At 38.0% G+C, this 15,450-nt stretch overlaps 1 protein-coding gene across 1 annotated transcript; it reads left to right on the top strand.

Annotated features, from left to right (window-relative positions):
- The first annotated feature begins 432 nt into the window (after nt 1-432).
- On the top strand, nt 433-14,117 carry LOC128862910 (daxx-like protein). The gene is made up of 5 exons (XM_054101735.1): nt 433-899; nt 6,204-8,711; nt 10,765-10,993; nt 11,138-11,318; nt 11,381-14,117. Exons 1-5 carry the CDS (start codon nt 858-860, stop codon nt 12,408-12,410), a joined length of 3,990 nt encoding a protein of 1,329 aa, XP_053957710.1. The 5' UTR covers nt 433-857; the 3' UTR covers nt 12,411-14,117.
- Nucleotides 14,118-15,450: the final 1,333 nt, after the last annotated feature.

Raw genomic sequence — 15,450 nt, 5'->3', positions numbered from 1 at the left:
GCTGAAGTGAAGGCAAGTAGTAGATTTTTTGGAAAAACAATTTTAATAATGATATTTGAAAATATTAGAAAGTGTCCGCAAACTCTCGGAAAAAGTAATAACAACGATATTTTTATAGTCAATTTTTAAAATGTGAAACGGGAAACTTTTCTTTATTCATTTACTTCTACATTACATTTCAAATTCATCAATAAACTTGATAACGTCGTTCGTCTTTTTCTCGAGTGTGTAGAGGCAACCATGCGTTTTCTCCAAACACATTTTGGTTGTATGCAAATGTGTAATTACATTCTGCTTCATGTCTTTCAAGTAGTAAATACGCCAACCACCCATTTTCGCCCTGGGTAGCAATTCTCTTTTTTAAGCATTTCTGTGAGAGACGGTTTGCGCGCACACTCATTATACGGCGAAAATCCGTTACAGTTGCGGCGACCAACAACACTAAAATGTCACAAAATGTGTTATTCCAATCGAAAACATCGAATTTTGTTCATTTTCTTCGGGAAAAAATCAAGAAGAAAACAAAACGACTACAATGCAATAGAAGGTAACGCGGCGAAAATCGCATTTAACTTGTGACATACGAATTATTGCACAAGTAGTCAATTATTCGCCGTCGGATATAGATATTGCTAAAGTTTGCTGTACAAGTAAAGTGCGCCGGGGTAAATAATTCATCAAGATTCATAATTTTCAGTAACGAGTACAGCACGTAGACATAAATTTTGAATAATTACGCGAGTGAAATAAGTAAAATTTTATAAATTTTGCGCGTCGCAAACGGTGTAATATAGAAGAAGTAAGGGCGATTACCAGGCAGCCCCATGTGAAAAAAGAGGAATATTCGCAGTGAAAAAATGAGTTCTGTGATTGTGGTCGACTCATCCGACGAAGAAGAGGTAAAATGGCAATTAAAAGTAAATAAAAATAATAAAATAAAAGTGGTACCAGTGTTATACTGACAAGGTGTGGAGCTTTGAATACATAAATATTTGCTATGACCAATAAATGTGACGATTGTGGCTTCTGCTGCTGTTGATCTCTGCTGCCGTCGGCGCATTTTTTCAGTGTGTTTCGCGTTGGCGCTTTAATTGTACGGCTAAAAACCACTAACGTAGACACTATCGTCGGCATCATTGACCATTTGTACTCGATAATGTGCCTGCAAAAATTATTGGAAAGCAGCACATACTACAATTGTGTTCGTGTGTGAATTTTTACTTGGTCAGTTTTTAAAGCAAATTAAACTCTACAAAATATATTAGCGAAGTGCAGAATGGAGACTTCAGTCTTCCCGATTGCTCGCGAAAAGCAATTGGAATAATGAAGGAGGTGACAGTTGCGCGTACGAAGACAATTATTGAAACAGGCCAACCAGCCAAACATATACATACACGAATTGCGTACTACCAGTAAGCACCGCGAAGTAGTTAAGTGCCTTTGAAAGTATTGTTAGATTAATGGGAGTAGTCGTTCTCATTCGCGGGTTTGTAGCTATGTTACTAATGCCAGGGTTGCATAGGACATAGATGTTGTGTTCAATTGTTATTAGTGAGATACTTCACTTGCGGCGAATTTGGCTATGACAAATGACAAGTTTTTGTTTACATTGTGATTGTTTACTTTTTCATTTCTTCCCATACCTGGGAAGAAGCATGTGGAAATTTTTGTAAACTCAAAATAACACAAATTAAATAACCTCTATTGTTAAGACGGAACTTATGAGGTTCTCTTTCTAATATACGTACATGTATTTGCGAATAAAAATACATATTGATTTACGGAAAATTTTCTAACAAAGTAAATTCAACATTTTTTAAAAAATATACGCTTCATGATAATAGCAATAATGGTTTACTAGGATGTTTTAATTTACGGCTTCCTGGACGCAAACCATGTCTGCCGATAATAGGTGTGCTCGCTTGAATATTCAGCAAGCATCGAGCTAAGTTGGATAATTATAAAGTTTTCTCTCTCAAAGAGACAAAGAACCGAACCGAATGTGAGCACGTTCGAAACATTTGAAAAGTATAGCAATTATTATGGACTGCTGATTGTATTGTGTTTGAAATCACAGGTGTAAAAAAAGGATCATTTGAAAAAAAAAAGTTTGGTAACTTGCAACTTGCGCTTGTAACTTTTTTTCGGATATTCAGATATTTGGATATATTAGATGTTCATAATTTTTTTTTGTCCGAAGTGTCAAGTGGGAGCTTTAGGTATTTTATTCCACGAAATAGCTACTTGATATATATGCTGTGTGTATTGAATCACAATTTCCCTTATGTGTGGTTTGATAACTTTTATTAATTTTGTTTATAATCTACAATTGCAGGTAATGCAAAATAATTTCAATTAAATTATATATGGACGTCGTACCAGCGAAGTATGCAAACAAATCAAGTAATCAGTATGTGATTTATGGCGGCACTGCAAAGCCTAATAAAGAGTGTCTATGAATATACAAGGGAATACACCGTACATACATATTTACATTTGTATGGGATGTATTCGCATATCTTTGTGAGAGAATTTCAAAGAAATAGGACGCATAAATTATTCAGCTCTGTGTATCATTACTTTACTTAGCCATGCAATAAACTAATACAGCCACAATTTTAAGCTTTATTATATTGTTCATTACAAACTCACGCGATTGAATCAAATATGCCGCGCTCTGTCACAATTATCTTAGCTATTCCGCATATGACCACTATGTTTGACTGTGTGTGAATAGGTAAAATCCAATGTATTGGTTTACTCGTTTGCAAGTGCAAATATTCAACCAACTATCGCAACTTCTTCTCATTGTACTCACAAGTAATAAAATAGAAATTAAAACGCAATTAGTACCTTTCAATCGCTACAACGCATGAAGCCATATAGTTCAGCTGTGTGGGAATCTTCGTAATATGAAATATATATTTTATTTTATTGTTTTCTTTCGTTACCGTTACCATTTTTGGTGCCACGGCTGTTGTCTTTGGCGCGAATAGCTGCGCTGCCCATGTTGGCTGATTGATTGTATTTCCGCTGCGCATGCGATGTTTTCGAAAATGTCTCCAATCAGTGAAACATTGGTATTGTTTTGCTCAGCAGAAGTCTCCACTCAGGTTTTCCCGCCTTTTATTTTTGTTGATTTTGGTAGGCGATGTGTGAATGAGTAAAACATTTGAATTACACCTCGCGCAAATCAACATTTTGACCCAACTTGATTATTTTGCTTGTTTTTGCTTGAATGTTCATTATTATTATTATTTTTTAATATTCATTACTTTTGTATACAAGTATAGCTCACTGTCTAATAAAAACCATATAAATACAATTTAAAAGTTTTATGCACAAACTCTCCATCCATATTTTACGGTTTTTAATTGGGATTTCCAGAAAGATTTTTGGTATGCAGTTTTATTATTTATTTATTTCTTTATTCATTAATGTCTAACAAAATTCAAAACATATAAGAGATTAATTCAAAACTACAATACAAGTATTTTGGAGCATTTAAGATTAAAAAGTGTAGTACAATTAAATTATCAACATAGAAACCATTAAATTGCTAAAAATATATACAAGTTAAAGTTGAATTTTAACGAAATTAATAATTATAAAACTAAATAAACAAATATTTAGGAATATTATTTTACTATTATTATTATTATTTATTAGAATAATATAAAATATTACACTAACTTAAAAACAAAAAAAAAAAAAACACCAGTCTAACGGTTAGACGCGATAGAAGTGAAACCTTCCGTAAAACAAACTGAGAGAGAATAAGACGAAAGCAGCATTAGGAGCAAGATAATTATAGGTTCATTATAATATTGCTATAAAGTTCATATTTTATTTTCTTCATTTTATTATTATTCATCCTCAATGTTTTCAATTTCAACAAATGATACGAGTGGCTTATGATAATTAGCTAAAATATGATACAAATGCTTTGGTTTCGATGTTGTCAACATGTCTTTGAAATACCGCGTCAATGGTTGTTTTTGATCGTGTTGTCGATTCAGTGCGATTGTTACACATTTTTAAATTGAATGTTGTATTGAGAACGTAAATTAAAGGAACCGCTGTGTCCAATGCAAAATTTACGTTAAAATCGCCACTTAAAATCATTGGAACTTTATTGTAATCTTTTCTAAGTATCCGCGATACCTCTGGTGTATACTTTATTAAATTTTCGTGAATGAATTCCGTGATGCTATTTATTGATTTTTTTTTTCTGTCGATATCCACGACACTTTTCTGCATTATTTTTCGGCATAATTGCGGTAAATATTTAAAAATGAAAATATTTACGAATATAAAAATACACACGCGGTTGCTATTATGAGCGTCCCCAGCAAAACCTGCGTGACCGAAACTCTAACACAATTACATTTTTTTGAATGTTACAAACACATATGCACGCAGGTTTTGCTGGGGCGTGACCGAAACTCTAATACAATTACACATATGCACTCGTATTTGTTTGAAAATCGACTTTTTTTTTTGGTTCTCCGTCACCTTTGGAAAATGTGTAAACAGTAAGCAAACTTTATTCATATATTTTTCCTCATTTTTGCATCAGTAAAATTAAACTAACGCCGTAGCCGAATGGGTTGGTGCGTGACTACTATTCAGAATTCACAGAGAGAACGTCAGTTCGAATCTCGGTGAAAACACCAAAATTAAGGAAAACTATTTTTCTAATAGCGCTCACCCCTCAGCAGGCAATGGCAAAACACCGAGTGTATTTCTGCCATGAAAAAAAGCTCCTCATAAACATATCATAAAATAGAAAAATAAAATAACTGTATAAAAAAATTTTTTTCTTGTGATTCGAACCAAGGATTTTGGATCGGAAGCTCACATTGCTAGCCGCTCGGCTATCGCGCCATGCTGTCGGCGCTGGCCTAAAAGTTATTTCGTTCGTCGCTACGTGTATATGTAATATTCGTAGCCAAGAGTGTCGCTTTTTTCGTTTCACTTTTTCTCAAATCACTCCCAACGATTCTAAAGAAGTTTTCACTTCAAAAATCTAGGGTCTGTCAGACTCACGCACGGTAGAAGTGAAACTTCTAAGTTGGTTGTTCCATGCATGGGAGCCCAACAGAAAGAACGCGATAAACCAATTTACCGGGGCTGTGTATTAATTACGAGTTTAGTAAATTTTCTATTCAAACCCACACGTTAACGAGGTTATGTATTCAAAATCCCTCATTCGTGATGTATTTTATCGTACATTTATGTGATATATTTTTTGATATATTTATTTGATATATTTACTTAATATATATTTACCTTGGATTGCCATGTATTTCATCAGGCATATTGGAGACAACTAATATATCTGTTGATGAGTCGCATCTGATGCGCAAGTTTGCGTCACATCGGTCTCACTCTGACTCATTTTGCCTGTAACTTAATTGTTCACCAACACACACTGAATTTAAGAATATCGCTTCGTTCAGTGCGAATCACAGGTCAACGCAATATCCTAACCTCGCTTCACACTTACTGAACGGCTGATGCACGGCGTGGGTAGTTTGCTATAGAGCAAACGGGAGAGAAAGAAAGGCATTCGAGAGAGAAGGGGAGAGACGGCGTGTCTCGGTGGCTCCCTCACATCGTTCAGCGCTTGTGATGCGAGAGAGCGACAGAGAGAGCGAATAGGCGAGAGTGGGAAGGAGCAGCTGCTCCTTGGCCCCGCCCATTTGACGGATTTCGGTAACGCTCCGAACTTACCGTTTCACTCGCCTATTTTCAATCTGCCTTGGAGCCCCCGACGCGCCTAAAGAAGTTTCACTTCAAAAAGAGCACACTAGCTGCTTCGGCCTTGTGAGCAGGAATATTATTTTGATTTGTTGTATAGAAAGTAATTTTTTAGTTGCTTTTGAAAGACCTGTTTGGCCCCAGCAGGTCCAAATACACAAAGGTTGAGAGATAATTAAAGTGAGGCAACGTTTTTACTAGTGGCGCATTATCACCAAATAATAAAATAATAACTAAAGCCAAATAAAAATAATAACTTTGATTTTTTCGTAAATGTTTTCCTTGACGGTGTTGCGGCCTTTGGCCATATAAAAAAATGCTTGCATTTATCATATGCATGAGTACGATACATCAGTATAACAAAAAAAAAAAAAAATTATTATGCATATTTTAAACGAAAAAGTGGTTTAATATCAATATAAAGTATTCTTTTCTTTTAGGTGCCAGCAAAAAGAGCCTTCATAGCTCCTTCAATTCCAGCCACAATAACTCCAATAAAAGGAACAACAACACAATGTCCCGCAAACGTGTCAACAAATCAACTCAAGCACAAAAAAATAAAATCGCGTCCTATACCAAGCGGCATTACAATCACACGCCGCAGTCCTATAAATGTGACCTCATCGAGCTCAGCCAGCAACAACGCAAACCCGCCTGCTGCTGCAGGCTCAAATGCCACGACTAACATGAGTGATTCGTTATCAGCTAAAATTTCAGCGGCAACAGCGGCTGCAACTAGCAAACTAAATTCGATGCTGTCCAAAACAACGATGCCCAGTCTTCTAAAATTGAATGCAGCTTCTTCGATAAGCAATGTTAAAGAAAGACAAACGCCCACACCACCAAGGCAGATGCCGCAGCAGCTAAACCAAAAACACCAGCAACAACATCAACTGCAGACTACAGTGAAGCAAAACCAACAAAGGCCACCACAGCAAGGGTTACCGCTTTTATCACAATTGCCGCAGTTGCAACCATCGCCCTCGGTGTTACGCAAACGTTTATCGACAACAGCGGCGTTGCCTACGCAACAATTGCAAGCACAGCAACAACAGCTGCCAAAGCTGCAGAAATCGAAACAGCAGCAAAATCCCCCTAAATTGCAGCAACCACAGCAACTACAGCAAAGGCCGCAATTGTTTCAACTCGAGCCACATGCACGCAAGCTAAACACACCACCTGCCACTATCACAGCTATTGGATCTGGCAGCGCTTCAACAGCTTCCACATCCAATGCGGCGCTACTCCCACTGATCTCAACAGTACAATCAATGGCGGCAGGTGCGACACCACCGCTTCAACTGCTTGCTACACCACCACATAGTGCGGCAACAACATTTAGCGATCAGCAACTATTCAGCCCAAAACTAATGCATACTACATGCAGTTTGCCGCCATCGACAACGGTAACAGCCGCCCGACCCCAAGTGTCCAGCAGCACCAATATCAGCAATAGCAATAGTAACACTAGTGGTATAATCAATAATAACAACAAAAACATTAATAATAATTTTAAAATTATGTTACCACCAAAAAGTAGCAACAGCAGTGCGGTTGGTGTAAATCTCACGACATCGTCAATGGCTTCAACACCGGCAACGACTTCAATGGCCACACCAGTAGCACTACAGCAGTCTAATTCCGGGCCGCGTATAGCCTATGTGAATAGCCTGGCGACACAAATCAGCCCAACGATCAATAAAACAAACAGCAACAGTGCGGGCAATTACGCCAACAAACCCAGAGCTTCAACGGCAGCGGTAGTGCCGATTGCAATAACAGCGGCCCCACAACTGGCATCAATAGGGGTTCCTCCGACATCAGGCACAAACGTATCAACACCTTTATCCACGAATGCATTATCGAGTGTTCGACGCGTCAAACCGACGACGTTGCTACGTAAAAACGATGAGGCATGGTTGAAGCGCACCTGTGCCACAACAACTGCAAACAAGTTTAATGATGACGACTTAGTATTAGAACTGTTGCCGCATTCCGCCAATTCTAAAGCGCAGCCTCAAACGACAGCACAGGTAGCAGCAGATGCAGTTCAAAACTCAACAAAGCCACAAACACTACCAATGCAAAAGACACCAGCAGCGTCAGTTTCTATCCCTAACAAACCTACATTTGTAAGCACACAAAAAACGGCACTAAATAAATCAGCCTTTCCACTGAAAATAGATCTAACAGAGTCACCTACTAAGCATAGTGCGTCTAGAGTCACAGAAATTATTACAATTTCGCCAACGACTTCGCCATCAACATCAGCCAAAAATAAGCCTACCGATCTAATTGTAAATGGAGATGCCACTACGCAATCAGTGAAAAGTAACTCTTCGAATTCCAATGAAAAAATAAAGTCTTCTGATGAGCGACCACCGCTTTCAAGTGATTATGAGGAGCTGTTGAAGGTTTGTCGAGAAGCGGACTCGTCGGCGGACATGCAGAAGCTCGTGAAGACGAAACTAATAAAATACTATTATAATGTGCATCCCGATTTCGTACGTTCCAAAGGCTTTAGCAAGAATTTGCGCACAGTTATTGCAAATATACAGAAGGAACCGGATTTAGTATACCTGCATCTAAAGACAATTGTTGACGAATTGAAAGTGCGCAGCAAGAACATAGAAGCGGTGTCTACTGTGGTGGTAACACAGGATGAGAAAGGTGATAGCGCTGGTGATGGTGGTGGTAATAGTGGGAACGCTGGAGAAAGAGTTAGAGACACCGGTGGAGGCGGAGAAGAAGGGGCAAGCGGTGGAGGGCCGGCCGATGACATAAGTAGTACTGGCAACAAACACACTGACGAACAGATAAAAAAATTGAATAAAGCACTGTATATACTGACAAAGCGTATAGAGGTGCTAGAGTCAGCCGAAGTCGATTGGGAAGATGAAGATTCAAGCTATCTACAAGTGGAGCGTTTCAAAAAACGTGCTTGTCAGGTATGGCGATTAAGAATAAGCATATTTAGCTAATACGGGTATTGAGTTATCTAAAAAATTCGACAACAAATTTGAGCGAAATTAAAACTTTTATCGAACTTTTTCAAACCAATAAATAGCGTTTGTTGATTTTGTTTGACGAAATTCTGTCAATTATCGGGTAAAGCCATTATGCGAACATTGTAAAACCCCTTTGTTTGCTTAGCGACTAAATGGTTAAAGTGCACTTGACAGCCCACCATCGAATTCACATTTCCGCTATAAACGGGACTGAAACGAATGATTGTCTGAAGTTGCAAGATCGGCACTATATAGCAAATGCAACTAGCTTTTTCTGGTTTGATTGGGTCATCACAGTTATATGTGACTTGGCGAAGGCAAAAAGTCTGTTTGTTAATACTTAACTGCTTACTTAAATCTTATTCATTCTTCTTCTTCTTAATTGGCGCGATAACCGCTTACGCGATTTTGGTCGAGTTTAACAAAGCTCGCCAGTCGTTTCTTTCTCGCGCAAGCCAACGCCAGTTGAACACAACAAGTGAAGCCAAGTTCTTCTCCACCTGATCCTTCCAACGCAGAGGAGGCCTTCCTCTTCCTCTGCTAACACCAGCTGGTACCGCATCGAATACTCTCAGAGCCGGAGCAAACGTAGCTGCTGGATCATTATTCGCTGCGCTATGGCTATGTCGTCGTAAAACTCATACAGCTCATCGATCCATCTCCTGTGATTTTTGCCATTGCCAACGTGCAAAGATCCAAAAATCTTCCGCAGAAACTTTCTCTCAAACACTCAAAGCGTCGCTTCATCGGATGTTGTCATGGGCCATGCTTCTGCGCCATACGTTAAGACGGGACAGATTATTAATTGTTGTGAGCAAATATCAGAATCGATTGCATTATCTTGCGTGAGATTAATGTTAACATTGGCAACCTTTTGAAATGCTTCCAGCGTTTTGAAAGTCCAGCACTCAGACAACATTAAGTCCATTGTACTGCACTCGGGTTCCCTTTTTAATGTTCTTTAAATCTAGATTTTGTGGTGACAAGGGCCAAGGTGGTTGCTTCTTAACACATCAGTGCAAAAGTGCTTCACCTTACTTCGTTCTCAAGATCTTTCATACGATTGTAGCAAATTTTTCTTTCGCTTTCAAATGGCTCGAGTTCGTTTTGTAGTTAAAGGAACAGCCCATTAAATTTTTCATCTTGAATTAATGTTTAATCAACCTGCATGTCCGAATAGAAAACTGTCAAACTTTCTACAAAAACTTGGAAGGAAAGACGTTCGGCTGATAGTCGGTATTATTACAGGACACAATCCATGGGGAATCCTTGAGCACCCAATGTGCCCGTCTTGTCTGGAGGAGGCGGATAGCACTGAGCACTTTCTGTGTGAGTGTCCTGCCTTTGCTAGAGTAAAGCCACGAGTTTTGGGTTCCGCTGTCGTGATAATTAGCAATATTCGTTCTCCAAAACTGGAGGATACTTACAGATTTGCCAAAGAATCTGGAAAATTCTCACAAGTCTAATTACCTTTGTCTCTGACTCTATTCTTTCCTATCTCTTTCTCTGGTACTTTTCTCCTTTCCTCTTTGAATATCTACCCTCTTTCCAGAGCTCTAAATACAATTGGCTTTTTAGCGTGTGTATTTTCGGAGCCATCAAATCTCTTGGTGCTCCTTGGCTCGACCTATTCAAACTTCAATTTCAACCTGCACATGCAAAATCTGTTTCGTCCAGGGATTCATAACTGTTTGATGATGTATGCTTAGTTTCCTAGTTTCCTAGCAACGTCATGTTATGCTGGTTTCCACATATTATTCCATGATTTCATAGACAATTTTAAAATAGTGAAATGAGCAGTAGAGAGCTAATCAAAATTTTGTTAATATAGTATTGATTTTAATGTGTAAAGTGTCACCTTAAACGGTTAGTGTCAGTTGAAAGCCAAATTTGTTACTGAAATTTTCAGGCAACGCAAAGTATGTGGGAAAAAAAATCTTCAAACTTATAGTAAACTTATCTGTAAAGATACTTTAAAGCGTCTTGTTTTCAGATTTATGAAAAAATTTGTGATCTTACCGGGGAGAGCAAGAATGCGCATCGTTTGGTAAAAAAACCAATACATTTTAATGGCACCACCTACACACAATTCAATAAGACACTGCAGGCGTACGTTAACCGTACAAAAGAGTTTCCCGACTACTTCGACGTGCTGCGTATGCTTGAACACTGCAATCGTCAGTATGACTATGCTTTGGCAAATTTCGAAATGAAGCGCATCGGTGAGTGCCTGTCGGTGTTGCAGCCGTAAGCCGTGTTGTCACATGCGTAATACTTTAGTTATTGTTTGTAGAATCTTTTCAAGTGTGGTGAATAGTTATTTTATAACAAGAGTTTAATTGTATTATATTTTTTTTTTTATAAAGCGCATGACGCCTTCATTAAGGTCGGGAAGTTGCTGCAGTCGCGCCGTAAGACTGATCTTTACGAGACCGTTACACATTTCACAGCCCACGAAAAAGATCCAGCCACCATAGATCCCGCGCTACAAGCAAAGCTAAGCGAGAACCAAAAGAAACGAACACGTATAAGTGATGTGATTGAGAAGTGAGTATTTTGAATCTAAGTTATAGTAATGCGTTTAACAACTTTCCATTTCCTCTATTTAGATTTGCGCGCGAACAGGATATGATCAAGGAAGAGTTGAAAGAAGCACGCCAGGCCAAAGTGGTGAAGCGCTTAAGGAGCGAGAGTGGCGATGACGATGAAGATGATGGGGTGCCCAGCACTAGTGCGAGCGCTGCAAAAGCTGCTGCAATTAGAAAGAGAAAGCATAAAAAGGAAAATGGTGACATTGTGAATGCTAATGAAAGCGGTGGTGACAATGATGAGGTGGATGATGAAGAGGAGGAGGATGATGAAGATGACGATGAAGAGGATGATGAAGAGCAAGTGAATGGCAGTGATTTAGAGGCTGATGTTGAAAAATTAGCCAACGGTGATCTATCTGATGTTGAGTCGGATGTGGAAATTGTAATTAATAGCTCCACAGACGAAATAAATAAGGATCCTAAACTAATCAGTAAAGATGCGGAACAACAACAAGCTGCAAAAGGCAAAAATTCGACAGCTGTAACTGGAACTGAAACGACAACAACGTGCACGATAACGAAAAATAAAGTGAAATTAGATGTTGCTCAAAGGACACTATGTGTGGCTACAGTCACAAAGCCAACAGTAACGTCTACTCAATCGAAAATGTCTGTAAATACTAATGTAACGAGACAAAAGACTGCAGATCCATTAGCCAGCTCTACACCAAAATTATACGCACAGTCCAATATACGGACGTCATCCCCAAAAACGGAAGTTGACGGCAGTAAGCAAGCGGCGGCAGCCATAGCGAATGGGCGCATGAAGAGTGTCACACAAAGCAACAGCAGCAGTGGCAGCAGCAGCATTAAGTCAACAACACATGCACCAACCATCAAAATTGTTTCCGTCTCAAGTTTAAAAAACAAAGTAGATATTGTGGCTAGTAACGAACCTGGTATAGCAGCCAAACAGGTTATTCGGCATAACGCCACGTTGGTGGAAACACAACCGCAATCGCAATCGCAACCACAAAAGCAAACTGCAACAGCAATCAAACGACAACGAACAGTTGCGGAAATTGTCATCTCCGATGAGGAATCGTAGTTGTGACTGCAAGCGTTGCAGCAATTTACCTAAATTGACTGCAAAAAATTGTTTTTATTTTTTGTGAACCTACAGTATACAACTAAATTATTATGCTAATCTCCAATATGGATTTCGTTCGCTTTTTTATGGCTCAAATAATTTTCATATACAGGTCTAAGCTGGATATCTTAGATTTCCAAGCATATCGTGGCGCAACTGTAGACAGTCATGAATTACTATAGTTGGTTTTGCCTTTTTGCCATCCTTAGGTAGTATAAATGACAACACAAACAAAACACGTTCTTACAGGTTTATAAACTACGATTGTTTGCAATGGATTTGCATATCTGCTCTCAGAATTTATGCCGTTTTGTTGTTTTTTTTTTGGTTTGTGTCGAAAGTGTTGGTTAAGACTGTTCCCCCGACGCTCGGTTCTACGTAACCGGAACTACCCGGATTTACTATATATCCAGTCAAGGACTGTCGCTCTAGCAGCACTCCCCGCACATGTATGGGGAATGTTCTACTGTTTTGCATATATTTCTCATATTTCTTGACTAACTCGACTGGGGCAAGCGTGATAAAGACAATCCTTATGAATATCTGTGCACTTTTGACAAAACAACTTAAATCGACTTGACACTCTGTACCAGAGAATCACTAAATTTCTTGATTTTAATGTATTAATTCCATTATAATAAAAGTTTAATGAAAATATTAAAGTTTTTTTTTTTAATAACCCTGATTTATTGAAAAGCAGGCAAAAATGTCTTAAGTCAAATCAGTTTTTGTTCTCGTCAATCATTCACAAATTCTTTATAATGCTCCAATCGTACAACGTACGATTCGCGAAAAATTCCTGCGAATTTAAAATGTTTTTCGTATAAATATGGATTGTTAAGACTATTTCAGCACAGGGTTGTAATTGCAGATTTGTAATGCCACTGTGCGCGTACAGTTTTTGGCCGGTGCAATGGTTCTGGAACTAATACCCGTTAGGAACGAGTTACAGTTTGCAATATTTTCTTTAATATTGAACTTCTTAACTTTGTATTTATAACTTTTACAAAAGCCATCTCTTATCTATGTGAAAACAACTCCGCCAATTGAAGTTTAAGCTGACTTAGCTGGTAAACATTTCACTGTAAATATACTTGATAAGAATTCATATACCATACAAATGTATACTTTTGTTAAAAACATTTTATAAGAAGTGCTGGAATATTTTTTTACTCCCCTCACTCACATTAAATATTTGCTAATAGCAAAATATGAATAAATTCCTTGGGAACAAAAACAAAAAAAAAGGTTTACGATTACAAAACTCAAGAGTAGGGATGTTGCAAGCACTCGGTATTTGATTTATTATACAAATAGCTTTAACTACTGCGTATTTTCATAAACTTACAAAAAACATTTAAACTTATTTACTGATATTTCAAACATCCCTACGTACATCGAGTGCAAGTAGCTTAAAATTTTAACTACCGGTTATGTGTGTACATAAATATTTATAGATAAAACATGCAGCAGCAAACAAATGAAATGGACTGCATGCACAAATATATATGTATGCATGCCCATGGGCAATAATGTAAAAACGAAACACCTTAAATCATATACTATGTGAGAAAATTTTTCATTTAACTGTAAATTGGAAATCTAAATATAGAAATTTAAGAAAATAAATAAATTATAAACATATAGGATAACATGCAGTGAGAATACAGGTGCGGAGCGTACATGTGTTAATTAATTGTGTTCTCTATGTCTACGTATAACTCTACAAATTACTATCTAACATATGTATATTAGTTTTAATGAATATGTAATGAGAATGCATATATTTTTTAAAATCTCTTTAGTCCTAAGCACATCTAATCGTATGCGTAATTATTTCAAAATTAAACGGCAATAAAATTTAAGAATTTATAAAGAATAAAATGATTTATCTTTGTTTTGGCCGCCGCAACCAAGAGAGTTGTGCGGAAGTACCCTTCGGTAGAGCCCGCGCTTGGTGCTCAGCCAAACTCTCAACTCAGGATGTACGCGCCAATTACTTAGCCCTGCCATAAGTTAAGTCTATTACAAGTTAAGTCCGTTAAAGATATGAAATTATAATACTTTTTTAATGAAGCCAGTTTTATTTAATCATGTACTATAAATATTAAAAAAAATTTAATTTTTTATTCAAAATGGTCATCATTTGCTTTTTCACAAGCCTTTAAACGATCGAGCCATTCAGCTATTGCAGCACGCACGGTTTTCATGGATATTGGCGTCGCTGCTCGAACCAGAGATTGTTTGGGACTCTCCAAATTTCGGTGAGGTCTTCGACAGACCATGTTCTCCAATGCTGACCACAAACTGTAGTTCAATGGATTTATACTGGACTTCCAGACGCCCAATCTTCTGCGGCTATGAACCCTGGAATATTGTTTTCAGCCACTGCTCGGTGGTTTTTGCCTTATGGGGTGTAGTGGAATTTGGCTGGAAGATCCAACGCTCTCCATTGCAGAGAGTGCTGCGCAACTGCTTCACCATGCCTTTTGGTCTTAACGCCTTTTCGCAGAAATGAAGAGATGTAACGAGTTTACAAGACACTCCCCACCAAACCATTACGGAGGCTGGATGGTGACCAGACTGAACCCTTGGAATAACATTTTTTGCGTCTTTAGAAGTTTTAGCATATACTCGTATTTTGTTGATTTGCTTATTAAAAACGTCTTTAACAGTAAAAATTTTTTCATCTGTGAAAATAATATTTTCATGGCAGTTGACGGTGTGCCACCGAAGAAGCTGCTGGCATCTCTCGAGTCTAATTTTCTTTAAGCGCATTGCCAAAAGATATCCAATTGAGCGACAGGAGGCTTTCATGTGGAGACCATCTCTAATTAGTCTTGACATGGATCTGGTCAATAGATTCAATTTCCTGGACATAATTTTCTGTGTTCAAAGGAGATTTCTGCGAAATCTTTCTCGGACGGCTTTTATGGCTGCACTGATCCGCGAGGACTTCTTTTTCTGTTAGTCACTTCAGACATTTGGGGAAAACGAT

The sequence above is a fragment of the Anastrepha ludens genome, chromosome 5, assembly GCF_028408465.1.
Source record: "Anastrepha ludens isolate Willacy chromosome 5, idAnaLude1.1, whole genome shotgun sequence".
Classification (NCBI taxonomy): Eukaryota; Metazoa; Arthropoda; class Insecta; order Diptera; family Tephritidae; genus Anastrepha; species Anastrepha ludens.
This window is presented reverse-complemented; position numbering and strand designations above follow the sequence as displayed.